Raw genomic sequence first — 26,663 nt, 5'->3', positions numbered from 1 at the left:
TGATAATTCAATATTGATGGTGTTGGTTTGCATATTCCAAATGGACTTATGAGAATTGAACATCGGTACACTACTGTTGCTTTTAATTGATATGTGTGACGTGTGCCTATGTTGTCTATGATTTTTATCTGCATTAGCTAAAATGTTATAGGTATATATTATAGTTATGAATAACCAACAAAAGACACTGAAAAACATACTGCCGTAATCATATCAAATAGTCTATCAGGGATTTCTCTATAAGTAATTCATAATTAAAACAGATAATCAGAAAAGAATCTATTTTTGGTAACACAACAACATTATTTAAAACAAATCTGATACTATCTCATTGAAACCATATGAATTAAATAATTTTAATTCTAACGTTTTGCCTAATCAAATACATAAATCTGGTTAATAATCTTACGCGAGTGCCTTATCTTTCAAATCGGTACAGTAGGGGTGAAATGATGATATCAAGAACGTACCACCCAGTTATTGCACTACTGCTCATAACTATATGAATACCTTTATGACCTCAATTTTATCACACTGCAAAACGGACTTCTAATGAAATTAAAATCATGTCTTTTGATACAAATTACTAGTATAGTGTCTGTATGATATCATCTTATCTGGTCCTATATAGACGTCTTCTTTTCTAGTTATAGAATTGTATTTTTTTATTTTCTTGTTGATATCGTTCTTACACTCTTTGATCATTAAATCTCTGAGTTTGAAATAACTAGCAAAAGTTGAAAAGTACTGAAAGAAATTTACTAACAATATACATTTGTTCTAAAACAAATCTAAACGCATATATCAATTATATGAAATATGCGTTTAGGTCCTTGTGATAGACTTCTTGTTGTGGATTTTTGAAAATGCGTATACTAGTAGTTCAACTCACCTTTTAGATACATGGCATTTGATTAAGTATGTCATATGCGCGTTTCCTCTACATAGGACTCGTCTGCGGCACTCAAACTCAAACAGTTTGAAGGTCAAATTAATTCCGAAGTTAACGAGCATTGAAAATAACGTTTGAAAAGGACAGGTAAGAAAACAACCATTTGAAATCTGGGTAAAGCAAGCTCTACGAATAAAATTCTAAAGTATTTCATTAGTTATCAGTGTTGTATAATGTTGTTTATTATAAGGATTTACAATTTGTTCGTTTTGTTATATATAATACATGCATATTGATTGCGGTGAACATAAAAGCAAACGTTTATATAAACAATGCGAAAATAAAATTTTATTTACCTTTTCGACAATATGTATTGGAAATGGTAATATTGTTAATGTATATGAAAATAAGGAGATTGTTTATGAGAGCAAATGAGACATCTATCCACAATCAGAGACCAAAGGAAGAGGATTTAAACAACTTTGAGCACTGTACGGCCTTCAACAATAAGTAAAAACTATTCCTCATAGTCAGTAATAAGCAAAACAAGAAAAAATGTAAAACATTTACAAAAACGAAAACTAATAGTCTGATTAATGTCAAAAACAACAAACTACAAACAAATCAGACGGACAGCAACCAACGACAACCACTGTATTATTGGCTCTTGGCAAATTTCCTTATAAACTTATACCATTACAAAACAGCTAACAATAATACTTGTAACCGCAGATTATCTATCAAAAATGGCACGAATTCAACCATTACGTAACAAGCGTAGAATATGATTTCATAAAAGAGATTGAGCTGTTTGTCTCCTTTTAGATATGACGAAGTTAACATGTGTTTGAAAGAGGAGTCGTCATCAAAGGGCAGAGTATTTACAACTTTTGATTCAATGACACTACATGCAATGTTGACCTTCAGACACTTATTCATATATTTCTCATGATATCACAATTGATAATTTCAAATGCTACTTTTGTTCTTCATATTTTATTTTATTTGTGTTCATGTCCTTGAAAGTTACAATGCAAAATTATTTAATTATATGTCATGGTTCTGTAGTATGAATTACAACAATTACATATCCATTGCAGAGGCATTATCTATAACATAAGTTTGTTTTCTTTGATGAGTTTTTCTATATAAGAATTAATTCTGCTTTTATTTTGTATTGTCCTTTTCAATGTACTACGATTAGTAACCAGTACTTCCTTTAACGGAATTCGCTTTGGTCATATTTCATTGTTGATTCGATTAAAATGACAGACAGACACTTATTTATATCATAGAATTTTAGATGAAACAATTGGAAATCTATAGCTTCGAAGATATATACATATAGGCAAAAACTGAGTTTCAAACTGAGGTCTGTGTGTAGAACAAATGTTGTATAATATGTTGCCAACTTTAGACTTTCAAAACGAATTTCATATGACTGTAAATATGAAACTATACGTCGCTTGCGAAGACTTCTGTCTAAATGATTTTAAACCTAAAGCACAATAGCATTAGCACTGAAATATGCAAATTTGACAATATACCCATACAGAGAAGTTGGAAAATACACTCATACAATTAAGTTACATATATTAAATCATCTAAATTAGTAATTCTAATCAATTGAGTGATTAAAATGCTGATTTTTTGGTATATATTATATATTTGTGCTCCTAACGCAGAAACTGCCTCAAACAAAGTTATAAGGAGGACAGATTAAAAATGACACTCCGTAAATTTTACGGACACCATCACGAATTGGTCGATCCATACGATGTGTCTTTGTCCAAACTAACTAAGGACATTTTTACCACGAGTTAGATTATGGTTTGACATTACGTCGTCTGATCTTTTAATTACCGAACGTGACTGTTTTGCTGAGTGTGAATTCGCATTGCTATAATACGTGTCACGGTACTTTTCTATCCATAATTCATGTATTTAGTTTTGATGTAATATTTGTTATTCTCATCTGATTTGTCAAATGTCTTATCGTTTGTAGTTGTAAATCTTATTTTTTTCTGTTGTATTCGTGTGTTATGGTAAAGATAATTAATCACCTAGTTCATTAATTAGATTTTAGTTTGGGTCAACCAAATTTATACGATATATTTGGTTTACAGTTTGATTTAAAAGAAACACCGACATAGCTAGGTAATACTATTGATTATCTAATAACTACCACATTTTATATTAATTAGTATTGTAATTTTCATTGTTATTCATAAATGTTATATGAGTATTTTAAAACAAATCTTGAATTCTATCCTAATTCTATCCTATTTGGGGGAAATTTCAGAAATTCAAATGTGACGTCACCTTTTTTTTTGCGTTGTGAATTTTTATGTGCTAATTAATGTTGTTTTGTGTATCCGTTTTTATTATATAGTTGGTCACCACTTCGGTGTTATCATGTTTATCTATTATATAGTCATTTGTATAAATTTACTGTTTGCAAAAGTATGAATTATTCTAAATACTAAGGATTTTCTTATCCCAGACATATAACCTTAGCCGTATTTGGCACAACTTTTTGGAACTTTTGGTCCTCAATGCTCTTCAATTTAGTACTTGTTTTGGCTTTCGAACTTTTTTGATCTGAGCGTCACTGGTTAGTCTTGTGTGGACGAAACGCGCGTCTTAAATTTTAAACCTGGTACCTTTTGTTAGCTATTATTCGTATGTTTCTTTGTCCTATATGTTCTCCCATTTATTTGTATTGTAGTCCTTTCATGGCTAGCCACAAAACCAGGTTCAACCCACCATTTTGTTCTTAAAATGTCCTGTTCCAAGTCGGGAAAATGGCCACTGTTATATTATAGTTCGTTTCTGTGTGTGTTACATTTTAATGTTGTGTTTCTTTTGTGTCGTAGTTCTCCTCTTATATTTGATGCGCTTCTGTTGTGTCGTAGTTCTCCTCTTATATTTGATGTGTTTCCCTCAGTTTTAGTTTGTAACCCGGATTTTTTTTTTTTTTTTTTTTCAATCGATTTATGAATTTCGAACAGCGGTATACTACTGTTGCCTTTATTTAAGTTAAAAATGGGATTTATATGAAATATTTTGAAAAGCCCGATTATTTACATGAAAAAGAGAATTGAGTGTCATGACCTTGTTAAATTACGCAGAAGACAAAGCGTACAGATCAGATAGTCATTGTTATATAAATATCGCTTTATTATTTCGCTTTACTTAAGGTTTTTAATAACACATTAACGGCCTTTAACAAAACAAATTCAAGATTTAATAATTTTGACATCAACTTTTAATGAAGGCCATAATTGATTCTTTTTTTTGTTGTAAAATATTTCTTTGTCTTAATCAGAAATGCACCGAAAATTGAGGCCGCCCTATTTTGACCAGCAGTTTTTTCTTCGCCTTGCAAAACCGCCCAGAATTCATAAGGGCTATTTTTACTACATGCATACTTCAAAAATAGTTATTTTTCCTTATGAGTTATTCTAGTTTAGATTAGGAAACAATTATTTTTGTAGATGGAAAGTTAAACATGACGTTAGTATCATTCGTATTTAATAAATGTTTACTTTAGAAAGTATAATGATACTTATAGTTATACTGTACATGCAATATCGCTTTTCTCCTCGAATCTTCTTTCAAAATTTATTTGAAATAGGTGCTATCTGATGAGATACCGAAGTTTATTGATGCATGACTTTGTTTTTTTTTTATTATTATACTTTTCGGTGATTAGATATACAAATTTGCGGGAATTTGTACGATTTGTATGTTTACGAAAAATCCCGAATAGAAACAAAAAACCGACCGGGTTTTTTCGTCCACCATGTAAAGGTCTAGCAGTCGTACTGACCCAAACCGAACTTTCATTTTAAGTTTTATTTGATCAGCAATTACAACCGGAATGAAAAGCACCCTTCCACTTGTCTTCATTATGCTAAACTTAAGGATAGATTTAAACAACAAGTCCAAATTTATTTCTTAAAACAAAATGGCCAACGCTTTAGGTAAGGACACTTCATACTTGGTAAAAACTAAAAAGACCCTTTCTCGTTGTTTTAAGGCAACACGGTAACCTTCTTTTGTTTATATTCTCGTCCTGTTGTATCTTATTTATCGTTGCCTCATTAAAAATCATACCACGTCTCCTAATGTTCCATGATGAAACATATTTTACTCTGTCTGTGGTGTCTTTTCGTTAAGTTAAATATTATAGATGTGATCAACATATAATGTGGAGTCATAAAACTTTGAATAATTCAATGAGAGAAATTAATCAATATAGTAAAGTTAGTGGATAATGCAAGCTTTTTTCATTCTTGTTGTGAAGCTCCCGTTTGGCGTACAACAGTTTAATCCTGGTATCTATAATGAGTTAATTTACAACCACTGGGTCGATGTCATTGCTGGTGGAGGTTTCTCCCGGATAATATTACCAGCCCAGTAGTCAGCACTTCTGTGCTGACATGAATTATCAATGATATGGTCATAATTATAAATTAACTTTAATGAAACTTTGAATTTTAAAAAATACTAAAGATTTTCTACCCCAGGAATAGTTTCCCTTACACAGTCGAACCTCATTGTGTCGAACTCGGTTGTATTCGGTTGAATACTCGGTTAAGTCGAGCAGATTTTATAGTCCCGTCGATGTAAAATTAATGTAAATTGACCCCGATGTCTCGAAGTTCGAAAGTAAGAATTTTCGAAAGATGCAGACCTAATGATTAAAATTCAAATCCGATGTATTTCTTATGTGACCTAATCATTTTCAAAAGAGATAAAAGCTGAGTAAACATACTTGTTGTATAATATTCAAAATGACAGGTAAATACACCTTTGTTGATCATCCAAGCGAAACGTTAGTGTGTTTAACATATTTCACCTGACATAAAAACGAAACGTATTAGCACATACTTACAACTTCTCGTCCAATCAAATTGCTTGAATTTGCCTTCTAATTTTCATAGTACATACTTTTTCCGTGTACTAAGTAACTACGCATGAATGACCACAAGGGTAAGATTTCATTGTATCGTAATCAAGATTTTAAAACAAAAAATGCCACTGGCTATTTTGAAATAAAATGCTGTGTTCCAAATTGAATTAAATAGTTTGTAATTAGTTTTCACATTGATTTTTAAATATCCTGCTAATAAAATCTCTGGATCTAAAAAATGTTTTTGACGATTGCAAGTTTTTTTTATTTAGATAAAAAGTAACAAATATGGTTCTGTATACCTTGATTAGAGTACAACGCCATCTTAAAATTGTGATAATTTATCATCCATCCAATTACTCGTACACAAAAAAGCGTGTACTATGAAACCTTGTGAAGGGAAATTAAGGCAACTTCATCTATTTCGTCATGAATTGATTGAATATTGGTTGCTTAATGTCAAGTGGCACATATTTCATGCATGTTTAGGACGATGTCATGAATTGAAAAACCGTGATAATGTCTGAAGAGAATGTGCCACCTATATATATACATGTTCTGATAAATCTTTTAGTTTTTTTACTTTGAAATAAAAAAAAAACATAAACCCTAGTATCTTTGATCTATTGGTAGTTGCTTTTTAATGACTATTCACTAGACTATCTATGGGAACATACCAGGTGCGGATCCAGCCATTTTCAAAAGGGTGTTCCAACCCAGGATAAAAGGGGGTTCCAATCATATGTCCCCATTCAAAAGCATTTTTCAAACCCCCGGACCCCCACCCCCTTAGATCCGCCACTGCATACTATCTATATGTTTCCAATTTATTATAGCTTTAGTTTTACTGTGAAATTGTAAAATGTTTACAAGACATGTAAAGCTTCCACTGCAATTTAATTATTGCCTGCTTTTGGTCAATTTTTTTTGTCATCTTACCATGTAAAGAAGTGCATGTATAGTAAAGCACAACTCTATATGAATAAACATACTTACACCAGCAGCTACCATCTTTTCATTCTGGGGTCAAGGGCCTTTTAAAATCACATATTTTACAATGATACTTGTGAGTAGATTTATCAAACTTCGTTAATGAGCTACGTTTTACAAACACCAGTAATACAAGTAGTCAGCCAAAATAAACTATCAATGGACCAATTAAAAGTTTACTCGAGTTGTAAATATATGCTAAATTGGATAGTCTATGAAAAGGTATATACTATGAAATTAAGAGCTCGGGGCAAGCCCCTCGCTCTAAATTTCATAGAACATCCCTTTCCATAGACTAACCTAGACTTAGAATGACCCAAGCCGATATTAAATGAATAGTTAGAATTAAAATTCATTAATTACAATAAATAAAAGGATAAAAACAATTTATAAACTCATTATTATTTATTGTAAAGCACACAACCTCATCAGATACCTCAGAGACCATTCAGAACTTGTTTCGTTCCACGAGTTCATAATTTATAGTGACTTACCGTTGTAAATATTTGTGTAAACTATTGATTTTATTTGTGCATGATTTGTATCTGTACTTGTGTGTTTAAATATTATGAAGGACTAAAAAATATGGAGATTGAATACACAATCATAAAGTCTCATAAAAAAGGCCCACTGTTCAAAGTATCTAGTTTACACAAATGTCATACAGTATGTCATGCATTCCAGATTTATGACGACACACTCGACCTCGGATGAGTCGAACCTCGGATAAGTCGAATACTTTGGTGCGGTCCCTTTGACTTCGACATAACGAGGTTAATATATAATTAGCTGTATTTGACAAAACCTTTCGGAATTTTGGGGCCTCAATGCTCTTCAACTTCGTATCTTATTTGGCTTTTTTAATCATTTTTGTTTCGAGCGTCTCTTATGAGTCTTTTGTAGATTGAACACGAGTCTACCTTTGAAAATACAGTTGAACATGTGAATCGTACTAAACGAATCACATAAGTTAGATTATACAAAATAATAGTATACGTGTACTCTATTACTAGTAGCATAAATTGTTTGAATATCTTACTTAGGCAGGTTTGTACAGATGTAAGTACAGACGTTTGTAAATGAGAATTTAAGAAAATGTTCCAATTTCAGAAAATTTCGCTTTCCTTAGATTCTGAATTTTTTCTACAACTCTTTTTTATAGGTCAATATGAAAACAATAGTGTAGTATTCATCGGCTCTACAATAGTCATTCACAATCTACATTACACCCAGTTTTTGGTGGGGTTCGTGTTGCTTAGTCTTTAGTTTTCTATGTTGTGTCATCTGTACTATTATTTGTCTGTTTGTCTTTTTATTTTTGGCCATGACGTTGTCAGTTTGTTTTCGATCTATGAGTTTGACTGTCCCTCTGGTATCTTTCGTCCCTCTTTTACACTTATGAGCTGAATGAATCTGATATAATAGAAACATTAAATGACAGGTTTTATCAAGCTGCAGTAATATCTTAACTAGAAAATTTTGTAAATGATAAACCGATTGAAATATGATAAAAGACAATGTTTTGAGGTATGAGAACCTTTCGTTTGATATCTTCAAATATTGTTTGGAAACTTTTGTTTAGACTGGAGGAAAGCAATCGAAAATGGAAAATACCACACCCCTGTATGAAGACATTTTAAATTATCCTCTAACTCACGCGTACATGTGTCATTTTAGTGCATGTTGAAAATCATTTCCCTCATTCTATATATATATTTCTAATCAAAAGACAAAGATGGAATTCATTATGTGAATGTGAAAAAATCAATTATAAACCAATACGGACCCACGTGTATTGACCTTTTTACATGTATTGGTAAACAAAATAACACGAATACAAATGCCGGAAAACAAACATCTAGATCATTGCTTAAAAGTATACACTACTATCATGTCCAACCATCTTAAACCAAGGACTTTTACGTCCAATCAAAATACTGTTTTTCTGCCTTACTCATTGAAGGCATAGGTATCATAAGCCAAATATGGCATTTTTTTTCAATTCTCTTCAAATTCTTTATTGATTTCTGTTTTTAAAAAAGTTTGATGCGACCGATACTTACGGGTCTAGAAGATTTTATGACGTATCTAATTACTGTGACAATGATTAATCAATAACAAGACTTTTACTTCAAAATTGTCAAAAACTTGACATTTTCTAATGCCAAAAAAATGAACCGTGTCAAACTGTCAAAATGTTAACAAGTCAGAAAAATTCGATTTAATAAGTATTTAAACTCAATCAGTGATGTCGGTCACGACTTGAATAGTTTGCATAAAATTCAGTTAGAGGTTATATACATATGTTATGTTTTTTTTAACAACAAAAAGGTAAAACATCATACGATTGAAAATTTTAAGATTTTTCGTTCTTTGTGTATTTTTATTTGGATTGTGGGACAATTTTTAAGAAGGGTCATAGTTTATATACTTATAGCCGGTGAAGTTTTGATTCATTCTTTTTTTATCCAATGGAATCTTAAAAACTACAACACCGCAAGTAATTCGATGCAAAGTACATATAACTAAAAGAAAGAGAAAGTTACTGTTATAGTAATAAAAATCAATTCATAGGTTTTGTGCTTTCATTAATCAATTGTGTAATGACTTAGCCGTAAAGTAGTATACTTTAGACGAAACAAAACAATTGCAGTGTTTAGAGTTTCAACTGCAAACATGGGTGCAAATATTGACCTTCTAACAAATTGTGTTTTTCGCGCCTTTAAGATGAAAATAACAATAAACGATCGATTTAATATCATTTTCATTACCAATGCAAATATGTTTTATGCTTGGTCGGAAGTGTTTTTTTTTTTCGGATTCTAAATAAGTAATTTTCTATAGATCCATACAATGTGGAAAATTAATTATTAGAATGATATAACATATTAACGACCATTCTACGTTTAAATTCAAAACTATATACCAGAACATTTCTGGACTTTCATTAACAAATGATGTTATCGATCAGTAATGAGTGTGGGTTGTTTTGAAATTTAAAAAAAAATATCTTCAGTTTTGTTTTCTTCGTTTGTTTCTTTGTTTATTGATCATGATCTTGTTATGTCACTATTAGCATGAAAACTGAAGATGTGGTGTATACGCAAACGAGACAGTGACCAACCAAGAAAAAAACTAAAGACAGACAATGTTTTTGGTGGTAGCAGTCGAACATGATATTTCATCATTTGTAAATTCATAGAATTCAGAGAAGTTTTCCTATATACTGATGCTGCTTGTAATCCAAACGAATTACTACTATAACTACTACTTATACTCTGCAAAGAAGAGCAACGGTCACCAGTTGATATGTACTCCATTGATCAGATTTTCTTACACTTTCTTTGTAAATAGATGACAATCTCATTTGAGATCTATGTAGATGCAAAATGGGTATATTCTTGTTGTACAATATTTTAAAATAATGCTTTATCTTTTTTGTTCTTGTTTTAAATTTTTATTGGGATTTTTTTATTTATCTTTTAATTTAACTTGATTTAAATAATTGAGTTTTTGTATAACTGTTTCAGCCCGCTATATATGTATCTGCCTCCTACAATTATGTGACCTCTCTGGCATATCGTTTTGAATACTGAGAGGAAAGTTGCGGGTTCTTAATCGTCGATAAAGATTGTACGATGACATCTGAGTGGGTTGTTTTCTTGTTGTTGATACATGTCATTATCGTTGAAAAATTCAACCTACCGGGAAAGTATTGTAAAGAACATCGTTGATGTGTAATAATAGCGTTAAAAAAGAAGATAATTCTACACTCAAGGTATTTTTGTTCAACTGCAAAAATTATATGACAGTAGTATTCTGAAAAGGGATTTTCCAGGGGATGTTATAAATTAGAAATTAAGCGATAACACGGATATAATGCGAAGAAAAACATGAAATCTCAGTAATACTTGAAGTCGTTAAATTGACTATTAATGACAAACAAGTGTTAACCAAAAATGTCTACGTAATGTACGTCTAAATAAATAAATAAAAAAAAAAAACAAACAAATAAATAAATAAATAAATAAATAAATAAATAAATAAATAAATAAACATATATGTATATAAATTAAGAAAGAAAGAAAGAAAGAAATACATAAATAAATAATGATGATAAAATCTTTTGGGAATATTTGCTGTCTTCTCCAAAGATAATCAAAGTTGAATATTTTATAAGTACACACAAATTACAAAATATGAGAGAGTTAGTATACAACATGTACAACGAGACGAAACTTACCAAAACTTTGCTGTTGATACATAAAATCAAAACGAGAATAATGTTCAATCTTTGATCTGTAGGCATTCTTATGCACTGCCTGTTTGTTAAGTTATCAAAAGACTAAAACGCCGTATTCCATCTATTTTATACCCAAGTCGATTTCATGTAAATTTTTCAAGTCAATCGTTGCTTCATCTAGATTGGTTCTTATAGAAAATCAAAAACTGTAACTGAAAAGAGAAGGCGGTATTTAATTTTCATAACTTATAAAAACACTTATTTCATTTTTACGTAACAATTTTAGCATATAATAATATATCTTTGAAAACCATTCTAATAAAAACTATCAATTTATCTTATCGATTTAATGAAATTTAAAAGTTTCGAGTTATTTTCTCAAATATTTGATATTTGCATTTATGAATAGATGTATCTCTTGTTTAGTTGATTTAACACGATCTTTAAATATTTTTTAGCAAATACATTTTCTAAATTAAATATGAAATATTGAATTATGTACACTTTAGTGTAAAATTAAATACATTCAAAATACGTGTAATGACTGTGGCTGGAACCAAACAAACAAAATCTGTTACAGCCAGAAATGACGTACTAACATGTAGAGTAATGATATTTATCGACATCAGTTACAGAAACGCAAGGTGTAACATTCCTGATGTTCATGTTCCTCAAAGTGCTGATTTCTTACCTTTTGCATGTATGCATGATCTGTTAATGTAACGCTTTATGGTAAATTGATGTATGAATGTGACGTAACAATTTCGAGTTCCTTTTTAAGAATGAGTTTCGCCAATAAAGTCATTGAACAATCGGCTCTAACATTGACGTTATAACAAAAGCATTGTGACATTTGAAATGCACGTGATAATGCACCATGTGAATGCGTCTATGACAGTAAACGTGAGGGTACCAACTTTGCACCTATTTTGACAGATTTGTTTTAGCTTTAATTTATTTAGGATCAGACAAAAGTGTGTCCATTATATATGTATTTGATAGATCTAACCTGATTTACTATATATTTTAACAAATTGAATTTTGAATCCATACTGAATCATTGAAACGAGCCAAGATTCTGTATTGAGGAACACCAATAGATTGCACCCATGGTTAACTACATATCCGTAAAAATTGAATAACTGTTGTTTTGTTTTATTATTCACATTTCTTAAATAATTTGAAAATAGTCCATGCATTTTTTATGAAAGGATGTCTGTCACATATTTTAATATCTCATTTTTTAAAAGTCGACTTTTTGTAGACGTCGCATGCAACGTTCCGTAATTTAACTTTTTTTACTTGACTTTTCGTCTGTTGATATATAATGTGAAAGTTTTGTGTATCTAGAAGAATATTTAGATATGTAAAAATACGTGCATAATGATATATGAAAACTATACGAATTATTCTCTAAGAAATCAGATATTCGTAGCTTTTTATGCAAAATAGGTGCAATTTGGATACTTTTACGTTGTATTTTTACTTGATGACACTCTCGTTTTCACAAAAATCTTACGATAAGAAAAATACTCGTTATTGGTTATAAATATTTCTGTATTACTTACGATCAAGTTTAGGAATAAGATTTATGTGGAAGCTACTAATTATGTAAAAATCGATGAAAACGAGAAATAATTTCCTGAATAAGGCATTCCGCACACATTAAAGAGGGACTAGATGTGTTAAGGGTAATATTCGATCCCTTTATCGAGTCCATCTTTTCAAATAATACCGTGCTCGTCCTGTGCATTCGTGGAAGGTCGTGGTGTTGACCCCAATACGGGTCAATCTGACAACCTGAAAATTGATATGTGTTGCTTCACAGATAAGCATTAGGCATTAGGAGTTAAGTAAAAACTGGTGGCTTGGAGTCGGGTAGAATGACATGTATTGTCTTTTGAACTAGCACGTTAAACATCCGGCTCAGTGTGTCGGTGTACTACAAGGCCGGGTTCTTATTCACATCACATTATGTTCTCGTTCTGGTATATGTATGATATGTTAATGGCCAATTGACGTTATGCAACATATCATCATCATCGCCATCATCAAGAAGAAAAGTTAATATTTAGATGAGTAAATGAACTAGAACGGTTTTTGTCGACGATATATTTAAAACGTTAACAATTAGAATGTTCTGACAACCAGTGGAAATTTGATTGTTTTAAGTGGATTTAACTTTGAAGTCATAAAAAGATATTTGATGTGTAAATTTAATATAAAAAGACTAATGGCTTACATATAAATGATAAATTAGGAAAATGGAATAAAATCATAATTTGAAAAATTATAGTAATATGGGCCCTTATCGATTATACTCCTTTGTAGTTAATTGAACGATACGTTTCTTACCAAAACCAGTTGACGAACACTTTGGTTTTAGTTTGAAAAAGTACAGTTTCCGTTATGTCTGATTTGTAATTCACTATCGGGAAACGTGACAACAAACCATTTTTTCATTGGAATTGAGAATGGAAACGGGGAATGTGTCAATGAGACGACAACTCGACCAAAGAGCAGAAAACAACCCAAGGCCACCAGTACATTTTATCAACTAGAACTCTAGTACATTTACAAATTCAAGTGATTAATTGAACGCACCAAATCAATTCAGACGTATGGTCTTAACTACTGTCGAAGTAACTTCGCAATGCTGTAAAACTAATATTTATAAATTTTACCAACATTTTCAGGCACTTTCCAAACACCTTTAAGGCGACGTAAAACAATTTTCAAAAGACGACTAATTACCAACTAAAAAAAGCTAACTTGAAGCGGCTTTTTCGAATGAACCTGTCTAAATGTGCGTATTTTTATGAATCAGAAACATGATTTATTCATTTTTGTATTGGATTAGAGGTTGTCAAATCTTTCAAGTCAAAGCAGTTCATATTGTATTATTTTTATTGCTTAAGGGTGCGGTCTCATACAAAAGTTATGAAAAAGTTAAGGTTTCATATACATCAGTTTTAATGAAATCAATGGTATAATACAAATAATGTTTTAAGGTCATGTGGAGTCATTGTAATAATATTAAATGTGCCATGAACGTATTGGTACGTGCTGGTTTCTTCGTGAACGTTTTTTGATTTTACATCAAACATTCATTTTTTAAGTTTTTGTTCTTTCCTTTCACTCCATGGTTCCCATAGCACCTGTCAACTTTTTGTAGTCATATTTATTGACTAGAAATTAATTTAAACCAAAAACAATTGCTAAATGTACTTAGGCATTGATTCTGATATTAAAAAAGAGAAGAAATATGCATGTTGAAAATATGTGTAATGAATGAACAAAACTTTAATTATCATGACAGCTCTAAAAACGCTTTTTTGTAATAAATAATAGTAAATAATAGAATAATATATGGAAAGACGCTTAGTTCATTTTCAATCAAAGCTAGTCAATTAGCAATAAACCTCTCATATGCGCGATCTCATAAATAAAATGTAAAAATATGATATGAGATACAGCAACCCAACAAATAAAACAAGAAACCATTTACAGATATATATACAGTCTTCATCAACAGATAGGTGTGTATACAATATACCATGCTCATAGTCACCCCGAGTCTTGAAAATTAGTGATGAATTCACCATAAAAGATATACACAAATGAAGTTATGAGTATTATTATATTATTATTTCTTATCCAATTTAACCCACTATGCTAAACTTAAATTCCTCAAATACCAAATTTATCAATAAAATATGTTAAATACATCATTTTCCGAATTTTTAATTAATAAATCCTTCAATTTGCAATGATGCGTGTATTCTGTTTTAATCTGTAAATCAAATTAAAATATTCTAATTCAACAAAATCCGTTATTTTTAAAATAAACATTAATCTTCGATTTATGTCACGTTTTGTTTGTTCATTTCAAACTCAAAATAATAAAACATTTGTATTGTGTTTGCCTTTAATATTAGTCACTATCTATAAACATTAAATCAATTAATAACAATAATTAATTATTTCCTTTGTTTATAAGGAATCTTCCATTCTGACACTTCACTCTTTGTTTGATCATGTTAGAAAGACATCATATATTTTAGGACAACAAGCATTCAGATTCCCTTCTATGTTATACTTGAAATGTCGCTTGTTCATAAGGTCTCGACCAACTCCCAAAAAAAACCAGTCTAGGGCAGAGGTAAACAGTATTCAAGACTAATCAATAATTGTATAATGTTATATTCAAAGTCTTCAAACACATGCTGTCATCAATTTATCTTATCCTGATTACCAACATGTACATAAAAAGGATACAAAATCAAAGAGCTGAAAGCTCTGAGGAAAAATGACGCCATTGTCTCTAATATTGGTATATTTTTATGCAAGTCTTGATTTTCACATAATTTACCTACTGATTCTTAGGAGACTTTTCAATTCATGGTAGGTAGGCTGACTGACAATAGAATAGATATGAATTGTTTTCAATGTCAATGGCTGTTTTATTTGTTTGTCAAGATATATATATATATGTGTGTGAATTGAAGATGACTACTTGTTGTTCTGTTGTACAAAGAAATAGATCAAGACTACTTGAACAATCTACAATATTCAAAGTAATATGTGAATTTGTTTCTTGCAATTTCATTATTCTTAGACAAGGATACATTAACAGACTATCACCTTCTTTGTAGAATTATTTAACAAAATGATTATGAAGAGCCTGTAGTAAGAAAGCTCTTATACCCCACATAGTCCTTATTTAGAGAAAAGTTACAGGTGACCTAGTGACATTGTTATTTCTGTTAAAGCATGATTAATTTCTGTAGATTTAGACAATAGTATTGTTATACTAAATTAAAGAAATTTTAAGATTGCAATTATAATGGGTATATTCGCCGCTCATCGATTACTTCTGTATTGTTTGGGTAGAAAGTAAAAATGAATGGATAATAAGAATATTAAAACTTCTGAAAAGAGCAGCAGGATTAATTCTTGATGCAGACCCTTTATCCCAATCAGCCCCCTTATTTAAAGAACTTGGATGGATGACAGTAGAAAATAGAATCAAATACCACAAATATTTACTGCTATATAAATGTATGCGGAAAGAAGCACCACAGTACCTACGTCAAAAGTTTCAACTTATATCTGTTAATAATCCTTATACTTTCAGGGGTGTTACTCAAGGTAATTTGATAGTTCCTAAGCCAAAAACTGAACTGTTTAAAAAATCTTTTGCTTATTCTAGATCAGTTTTATTGAACGGACTACCATATGAAATGCGTAAAGTGCAAAACACTTTTTGTTTTAAACAAACTATAAAACGATACTTGAGGCAGTCCCAATATTTAGTCTTGACATGATTGCAACTATTACTTTTTTAGAATGTATGATTTTGATTTGTATATAATATCTATTTACTACATGCGCACTGTAACTGTTTTATATGTTCTAATGGTACATATACACTGAAGAATCACGACTATACGATTGTGAACTGACTATGTGTTAATATGTTGTATGTTTGCTTTTTTTCTCTTATTATTATTTTTTTACTGGTATTGTATATGAGGGCCTCAGGGAAGATTAGTAATTGTAACTAACTGTGTTTACCCTCTTTAAATAAAGAATTTATTATTATTATTATTATTATTATTATTATTATTATTATTATTATACTAGTTTGACAATTACAAACATAGTGACACCATTATACAACTTATTCATAGGCGGATCCAGCGGGGCCCTGGGGTCCCGGGTCTTCCCTTTTGTGGGAAACATTTGGTTGATTATATTATAGGGAATCACTGAACCATGACTGGAGCCCCCCCCCCCCCCCCTTTAGGTCAGTCAGTGCCCCCATCCCCCACCCACCACCCCTCTATAAAAAGTTCTGGATTCGCCACTGTTATTGTTGATATATATATAAACTGAAATCTTAAAATGACAACATAAATTATTGCAGAATTATTTTTTTTCAAATGATTTAATGTTTGTTAGTCATTTATTTCAAATAATTAGCCCATATTAAAATAAGGAGTTGTGTTATGATTGCCAATGAGATAACAGTCTGATAACTATCCTCCAGAGTTTTCATTAACTTTTATTCACATCTATCAAATTACAATTTTGCAATTAAAATTGGTATTTCCTTTTATATCGAAGGAAGAAATGGAATTACTCTTTCAATAAGTACCGAAATGTCATTAAAGATATGTTTAAAAAAGGCTAACATATTTGATCATATTCCAAGATGAATATGATAGAAATCTTTTTTTTTTAAGAAGTCTTTTTTTTATTACTAAAGGTGGATTATCAATAAAGAAATGTTTGCCAATTGAAACATTACAACCACCTTTAAAAGATGTGTTTTGTAATTTTATTAATATTTGAATTATTGCCGCCAGAAATATTTTACAAGATTTGACAATACTAGTTTTAGCACTTTTGTCTACCAAAATTGTCTCCCTTACGCAACTTCCTGTTTACATTAACAAAATTCAGAATGATTATGGACTAATGGCTGTTTCTCTATGAATCATTCAATGCCATTCCTAATCCAAGCCATCCACTGTTAACATTGATTTTAAAATAATATTTAATTAATAGATATTGAAAAGTGCATGGCAAATCTCGATAATTTATATTTATGTACAAGAATTTTTCGTTTAGTTAACCTCTATTCGATTTTGAACATAGCGATGCAAGGACAAGTTACCGTAAAATACGGGCTTGTAATTAACCCCTGGACAACGGGAATACTTTTTTCAAAACAATACAGGTTCAACAGTTTAGTTGTAAACTCGAAAAAGTAATGAAATAGTCTTAGATGCTTCAAAAAATGGACGAGACGACGATGTCAGAGAAAGGGTAAAACTTTCCTTAAATACTTTTGGTATGATTTATTGAGCACTGTCTACTCCTTTCATAAAGTTTTTGCATCTTTTTAAAGTGAAAAAATCCAGAAAGTAAAAAGTCTTTTTGACAGAAAAACTTCTGCAAAAGCTGCCATTTTGTTCTTAAATTGAACTGGCCCCTGCGATATTTGATCTATGTCTGCAGCTATAACTTTGTAAATAAAATGCATACGCACCGCGTGGATATAACCGTATTACTAATTTTTTATTCTTAAAAACTTCTTAAATCTTAATAAAGAGCAATATCTTTCGTATGGATATCAAGATGATTCCGATTACAATTTTTTTAATGATTTTAAAGTTCAGCTGACAAGAAAGGTTGACATTCTTTCAAGAACTATTTTGTCTAGCGATTGGTTATCATTGGTATGTAAAAAGTTCAAAACCATAACAAAACGGATCTATTTATATTCTGATTTTTTACGGATTGCAAAGACATGCACATAAAAGCGAAAGCTTGAATAAATATAAAAAAAAACCAAAGGGATAGCTCAAACTACCATTTAATAACAATGAACATATGAACAGGTTAAGAATGAAATTCTGTAAAGTACATTAGTATGTAAAATACGAAACAGAGTTCGGAAAGCGGCTTGGAAGCTGGTGAACGGTATAGGAAAATTGACTGCGTCATTTTCCAAAAATGCCAAGCCTATTGAACAGTTCAACAGACCACATCAAACACTAACAAACCATGAGAAAACACATCAACTCAAAAAGCCTAACGCGGCACAAGCACAGTATATGGTGGAGCAAAACAGATGTACAAACAACAGAGAACAACACATCCATCTCAGATAGTCTGAAGCGGCAAAAGCACAACATATGGTGAAACAAAGGAACAAAACAGATGTATAATCAACAAAGAACAACACATTCACCTCAGATAGTCTGACACGGCACGTCACAACATATGATGGTACAAAACAGATGTACAAACAATAGAGAACAACACATCCACCTCATATAGTTTCACGCGGCACAGGTACAACATATGGTTGACCAAAACAGATGTACAAACAACAACGAAAAACACATCCACTTCAGATAGCCCGACAGGGCAGAGGCACAACATATGGTGGAGCAAAACAGTTGTAAGAACAACAACGAACAACATATCCACCTCAAATAGCCTGACACGGCAAATGCACAACATATGGTGGAGTAAAACAGATGTACAAACAACAAAAAACAACACATCCACCGCGTATAGCCTGACGCGACACAGGAACAACATAACAGGCGGATACCCAGTTGAAATTAAACAAAAGAAATGGAACTCTTTATTAGAGAAATTAAAAAAGACCAAGTAGGTTTTTTTAATTGTTTACCTCTGTTTCTATTAGCTTTAAAGGTTTAATAAAGGTGCATAATTTAGGATTTTATGCATCTTATATACGTGTTTTTATTTAAAATATAGTATGGAGATTCGAGATATTTGTAAGATCTTAATTTAAAGACAAACTTTCACAATACAGTTAATTGTGGTAGGTGCAAATACATGTGGATCTTTTTAAAGCATCAACTTGCATCTCTGCCCCCGGCGACAGTTTTTTGGGAAAAAATCCTAAAAATGGTCAATAATTTCATCGAAAAGAGAAAGTCGAGTACACCTTTATGTGTTCAGGCGTGTTTGAGTTGACTATTTTTTCTTGAAAACGTATAAAGCAAAAATAAATATCGTCTCGCTTTATATTCTATTATTTTTATATATGTAGACTACAGGTTGATATAATAACTTTAAACATTCACAGTGCTAAAAAATTAAATATATTTGTAATGAGTCATAACCACAGAGTTGGTGTATTTAAATAACAATTTTTACTTAAAGTACTTGACGACAGACTTTACATGTAGATCTTAAAATTGCATTTGTGGCCTTGGGCTGTTTTCTGCTCTTTGGTCGGGTTGTTGTCTCTTTGACACATTCCCCGTTTCCATTCTCAATTTTATTATAACTTCAAAAAACTTCATTTTTGTATGTGTTTCCTCGGGTAATTAGTCTTCAATCTCTGATATTTTAGTCTGCCTTTCCACGAAATATTTAATCAGAATTTTTTTTAAATGTTTTTAAACTTTCGAAAATTCATCCTGACAACCGATCAGAAAATGGTTTTAAGTTGACTAAATGCATAGAAGTACATTAAATGATGCTTAATAGCTAGAAGATACATTTGTCTTTTAAAATACAACTGGCGTATAAGGATCGTAATAATGTTATGTGGTTAAAACTATCGGTTTCAAGAGCTAAATTTAGTTTAGTTTAAACATATTTGATTTGCTAAATATCAGCAAAATGGATGAGACACAAGTAAATCATACCTATGAAGTCTTCTCCATATTACAATACAAGTATATATACAATAATAACATTATGGGCATGCATGTAAAGCTAACAAATTCATTAAATAATATACGAACTATAAATAAAAAGAAAAAAAGAACAAGAAGAATGGAAAAGGAGGAAAAAAAAAAGAAGCAAATTATATTTTCTGTGATGTTGACTTAGGTTTGATGGTGATGATCATCCGTGCCGGTGGCAACAATATTTTATATTATTTTATGAAGGTACTAGAAATCTGTTAGACCTTTTAATAAAATCTTGAACATGTTTGAAAATTTGGAGACAGCGCGTCATCCCTACAATGGCTTCTATTTTTACGGTTGTTAAAATTAGATGTCGTAATGATTCTAATGGGGAGATAGTTTTGACAAAATAGAATCCTGTCTGATAAGGTTGAACAAAACAGATGTACAAACAACACATCAACCTCAGATATCCTGACGTGTCACATGCACAACATTTGGTGGAACCAAAACAGATCTTCGTGTGCATTTTACTTTCCCATTTGCCTATCAACACGTATGTCGTTAAAGTAAAAGTTAGACGAAAGATACCATAGGGATATTCAAATTTAATAAGTCGAAAACAAACTAACAATGCCATGGCAAAAAATCGGAAAACGACGAAAAGACAAACAACAGTCCACAAAACCCAACATAGAAAACTAAAGACTGAGCAACACGAAACCCCACCAAAAACCGGGTGTTATCTCATGTGCTCCGGAAGGGTAATCAGAATCTGCTTCGCATTTCGCAATAATATATGCACTCATAAACTTCTGAATTAGTAGTAGTTGCTATTGAAGTCTGGAAGTCCTTTCGAGGTCCAAAAATATTGTATTTTTTATAATTATTGTCAAACCTGTAACTTGTACAAACTTTCTATAGTATAAAAATATTATTACAAGTATCTTTATTGCATATTGTTCACATTTTACACAAATATGAAAGTAGTTTATATCATTCTTAATATACATTGTAGTTTTGGTTATTCAATGAAACACGTATAATAAAAAAAGTGTTCGTGACTTGATTTTTAGAGGACATTCCATAACTATTTAGATTTAAAAGAATTAGAATTCAAATTTGATGAAAGGAATATCGCTTTCTTTACATTTAAAAAAAGAATAAGATAATTCAATTGTATACCATTTATTTTAATGTTTTAAAGCAATTTTTCCATAATGGAATAAAATAATATTACACCATTGTGTGAAATGAAGCAATGTTTGTCATAATGATTTTTTTATTTGAGATTATATCTTATTGAATAAATATCTGTTTATTTGCTGTGACGCAGCAATATCTTTTTTGAAGGTTAATATCGTGTCAAAAAATGGTTTTGTACATTTGTAAGTTAGTTTATTTAAATATTAATTAAAATTTTGAAAATATGCGTACTTTGTCTTTAATTTTCAATAAACGAGTACAAGAAATGTGCATTGTACAAAAATCGAATCTATTAAATTGAAACCTTTAATCTTATTGTTTGATTTCCTTTATTAGCGGAATCAAAGAAAAAACAGCAATTAATATGAAGTATGGTCGAAATTAAATATGAATTAGACGTTGCATTCTAGCCCTTGTAATTTTTTTAATTCAACGTCTCTTGACGGCCCTGGTAATTTTTATAATTCAACGTCTCTTGACTGAATTTAGATGTACATGTAGATCAATGGTAAACGTAGATGTACATGTAGATCAATGGTAAACGTAGATGTACATGTAGATCAATGGTAAACGTAGATGTACATGTAGATCAATGGTAAACTTAGATGAACATGTAGATCAATGGTAAACTTAAAATGTAGATGTACATGTAGATCAATGGTAAACGTAGATGTACATGTAGATCAAATGTAAACGTAGATGTACATGTAGATCAATGGAAAACGTAGATGCACATGTAGATCAATGAAAAACGTAGATGTACATGTAGATCAATGGTATACGTAGATGTAAATGTAGATCAATGGTCTTACTTTAGCAGTGAGTAAGTCTTATTTGTATTCTATAAGTCTCCAACCTTTGGGCAATTATTTTAATTTTAAAGTCATGTGCCACTAGCTTTTTAAAATTATAATGTTAAGGTAGCTGGGATGTTGAAATGTTCGACGATAGATTTTTCTTAAACTTCTGTAGAAGACTTCTGGATCATTGTACTTTCAAATTTCAATATAAAAACTGGGGGTCACAGACCTTGTTTTGTTATTAAATTAATTGAAATTAACGAAATCACAGTTATTTCACAGAATATCTGTCATAAAGTTGACACATGTTTAGACGTGTATAATAAAATTAAAATTTGATGTGGCGGCATGGTAATTAACATTATCATCCTTTACGACAGACAAACTAGCTGATCTAAAAGGTACACCATCTACTTGCCACTATACATCATGAACTGTGTTACAACCCTACATAAAGCCGACGAGGAATGGTATATTTTTATGTAGCCTAGGTGGTCGAGTGGTCTAGAGCGCTGGACACGGTGCAGGCGGTTTTACCACGATGTTACAGAAGCAAGGGTTCGAATCCCGTTAAGAAAAGAACAATAAATTGCCAACGCAAATTTGAAGATCTAACATTGTTGGGCTAAATTTTAGACGAATTATATATATATATTATGGTTTTAGCCCTGTATATTCACGTGTTATCCGGTGGAGAATGTCTGTCATAAAGTTGTTACATGCTTAGACGTGTATATATAAACGCCTAAAAGTGAACAAAACAACACCAATATTAAAAAAAGGAAACATTAAATTCGGAAAACAGATATCCTTCATCAGTATGATTATGTTGTAAAATGAATCATATCAGTCTATTCTTATATAACTATGACAATCTTTAAATTTATACAATTAAAACCGAACAACGCTTGTACAATTCTAAAATTTCAAAAATGACGTAGGTTAGGTATTCACAACAGAGACTTCATAGATATGCTTCTAACAAAAATAGTAATGTGCGATATGAACTGGTACATTTCTAAAATTTCAGAAATACATTCTCAATGAATAGCACTGACCAATTTGAGCTGGTATAATACTCAAATTTCAAATTTGAAGAAGGTAACGTAATTACAACAGAGACTGCATATTTACACATCCCAAATAAATAGCAGTTTGATAATTTTTTAAATATTTAATTTTGACAAAGGTTAAGTATTTAACCATGGCTGCGTATTTATACATCCAAAATGAATAGCACCCTGCGATTTAAACTGGTTAAAATTTAGAATTTCAGAGTTAATGGTAAAGAAATAGCAACAGAGACTGCGTAGTAATATGCAATAGAACCCAAATGAAAAGCAATGCGCGAATTGGAACTACACATTTTCATTGATACCATTTGGTGCCAATTTATTTTAATTTTCTTATCCAAAATCTTTCCCGAGTGAGTCTATCCTCCCTAGACCAAGCAGTGTTGTGGTCTATGATTGTAATCAGTCGATTGAGATCTGCCTTAGTGTGGCCAGGGGATCTCAAATGTCGACTGAGAGGCTTGCATTTATAGTCGCTACGATGGCCGTTCATATGTTTGTGAAATGGCTGTTCTGACTCGCAAACATACTGTTTACCACATTTACACCGTAGAAGATACACAGCCTTTGTAGTCTTGCGATTAACATTTTGCAAAATATAGTGTATTCCGTACCAGTGTGGTGACTGTTACAAAAATGTAAAAAAAAAATAAACAAATCGCCAGACAGTAATCAACGACAACAACTGAAATGCAGGTTTGCGGCTTGAGATGGGTACACACATAAAGTGGTGGTTTATTTCATTTTAGAATGCCATGTTATTGATATGACACTATCGTTTTAAATTATATAAAAATTAGATAGGGTTTTTTGCTCTCTTAATCATTTAAAAGGGAGGCGAAAGATACCAAAGGGACATTCAAACTAAAAAAAAAAAGGCAAACAGACAAACAATAGTACACAAAACATAACATAGAAAACTTAAGATTGAGCATCTTGCTTAATTTGTGAAAACAAATTGCAAACTTAGATTTTGAAGGGACCTGCCGGAATGAAGTTATCGTTATTCTTATATTGTCTTGAAGAGGCTTTTATCGAAACCACCTGTTTATAATGACCAGAAACGAACCCGGTGATTCCATGTTATGTTTTTATCATTAAAATGTAAATGTGCTTAGCATAGCAATGGTATCCCATTTTAAAACCAAATTTTGAAGTTTCGAGAATTCGCTATTTATAGTAGGGTGCCCATGCAGTGTCCACAAAGTCCTCTAGTTAGCGGGATTAAGTTAACGGAGTAACACACGGCTAATTTCTTTTTCAAATTATAGCAAACTCATTATATTTTACAATCATGATTGTCGTCGTAAGTCCCCGAGGTCTCAATTTTCTAAATCTCGTGTTTTTACAGGGTACCCCCAAGATACCGTATTGAACCGGGAATCTTTAACATGAAACATAAAATTATTGTGCTCTTTTTTGGTGGTTTAAATAGTACTTATCATATAGTTTTTATATTAAATATATCATAAAACGAAAGCGGGAAGTATTTATTTTAGTAAGACTAAAACTTTACCCGAAATTTACCACATTTTCATTGAAATCAAAATTATTACGTGTATCATTTACGATATTTCTAACTCTGATTAAAGCAATGAGACACAGTTCATGTGTGTGGCAAACTCCAGGTGTGAAATAAAAGTCGTTTTGAAGAAATTTGCAATTTAAAACACAAATTAAATCAACTTTTTGGCATTGATTAAACACGGATATCTCGTGCCATTAATCATTTTGTTGCTTACACTATTAGGTCATTAACAAGGACAGTGGTCACTTAATTCATTTCTCAATTTTGCTTGTTGTGTGGTTGATTTATTTGTTTTGAATAGCCAGCTAACTCTGTTGATAATTATTTTCTTCGGAGAAATATGTTTTGTGTCTGTTTTGCAAAACTTTAAACCTTTTATCAAATCGATTGTTTTGATATAATTGTAGTTAAAGACTCAAATCGGTCGGTTTCGTTTCACGTCCGGAATATGGCACATCAAGGGTATGTTATGGTCGTACATGATGTTTTCGACCTAAATCTCCCTCGAGGTGAACGACAACAAAAATGTACCACCGTTCGTGCTATAAATTATACACCAGCAGACACAACTGCAGTAATTTCATATCTGAATTGGCAATAGGTTTGTCCGAGCAAACCACTTAAGCCAATGACCTATATGTGCCAAGCATGCATGCATGTTCAATCTATCTACCATGTCTCAAATTGAAGTGTTTTTTTTCTGTGAAAATAATACAATTAAAAATAGATCGGTAGTTTAAAATTGTATAATCAGCTATTAAAGGCCCGACAAATTAAATTGTGAAACAATCTAAACGAAAAATTTAACGGTCTCATTTATGACAACAACAAAAAACAGACATCGACCAATGACAACCACTGAATTGCAGGCTCCTAATTTTGGTTGTGATCCTTCGACTCCCCCATTTACCTGGACAATTGCATAACAACAAAACATTAGAACAATCTGCCAAAAAACAGTTGGAAATGGCTTGACTCATTAAATCGGCATGAAGCACAAAAACAACTAACATGAAGACAAAAGACACACAGTACCGATTTAATAGTACCCGCCGTTAGGGTACGACCATTTATTGTTCGGGGAAAAGGGAACCGGGGGGGGGGGGGGGGGGTTTGTACACACTTGTATCCTCATCTATCCTGCATTTCGTGTTGCAGAATATTCATTTTCATCCTGTTTTGTGCAAAGTCATTTATTTAAGTTGATACCAGGCCAAGTTATTCATTTTCAAAATTCTCCATGCCTTCCCCCTTTGAAATCAAATGATCGTCCCCTTACTGAAAGCTAATGAAAGGATGTCACCAATAGTCTGAGAAAAGTATGATCATAAAAATCATTGCTGTAAATAACTAGGATTCTACAGGTACAATGTACAGCCTGTTTTAATAATTGACTGAATTATGTCGAAAGTCTTAGAGAAAAGGATTATACATTCTTTATATGCCTGTCCCAGGTCAGGAGCCGGTATTTGAGTGGTTGTCGTTTGTTCGTGTCTGTCATATTTGTTTTTCGAAAATTGTTTTGTTACAAATTAGGTCGTTAGTTTTTCTCAAATGAATTTTTTCATATTTTTCATATCGGGGCCTTTTATAGCCGACCATACGGTATGGGTTTTATTCATTGTTAAAGGCCGAACGGTTGCCTATGATTGCTTACTTCCACTTCATTTGAACTTTGATAGACAGTTGTAACATTGGCAATCATACCACATCTCCTTATCTTTATATTATACAACAAGTATTACATAAAATTAACATTATCAATGTTCCATGTTAATGAGGTAAGGTCAGATGAACTCTGCCACAATGACATGTACACCCTGCT

General features: G+C 31.4%; 1 protein-coding gene across 1 annotated transcript in view; it reads right to left on the bottom strand.

The window, feature by feature from the left end:
- Window positions 1–26,663, bottom strand: part of LOC127737463 (A disintegrin and metalloproteinase with thrombospondin motifs adt-1-like) — a 94,117-nt gene that overhangs the window by 58,935 nt on the left and 8,519 nt on the right. The window contains exon 2 of the mRNA XM_052248174.1: window positions 11,044–11,255. Within this exon, the coding sequence (XP_052104134.1) occupies window positions 11,044–11,109 (66 nt within the window). The 5' untranslated portion in view covers window positions 11,110–11,255. The remainder of the gene's footprint in view (window positions 1–11,043; window positions 11,256–26,663) is intronic.

Source organism: Mytilus californianus, unplaced genomic scaffold, assembly GCF_021869535.1.
Source record: "Mytilus californianus isolate M0D057914Y unplaced genomic scaffold, xbMytCali1.0.p SCAF_4, whole genome shotgun sequence".
Taxonomy (NCBI): Eukaryota; Metazoa; Mollusca; class Bivalvia; order Mytilida; family Mytilidae; genus Mytilus; species Mytilus californianus.
The sequence above is the reverse complement of the archived record's forward strand: the minus strand, read 5'-3'. Positions and strand labels throughout refer to the sequence as shown.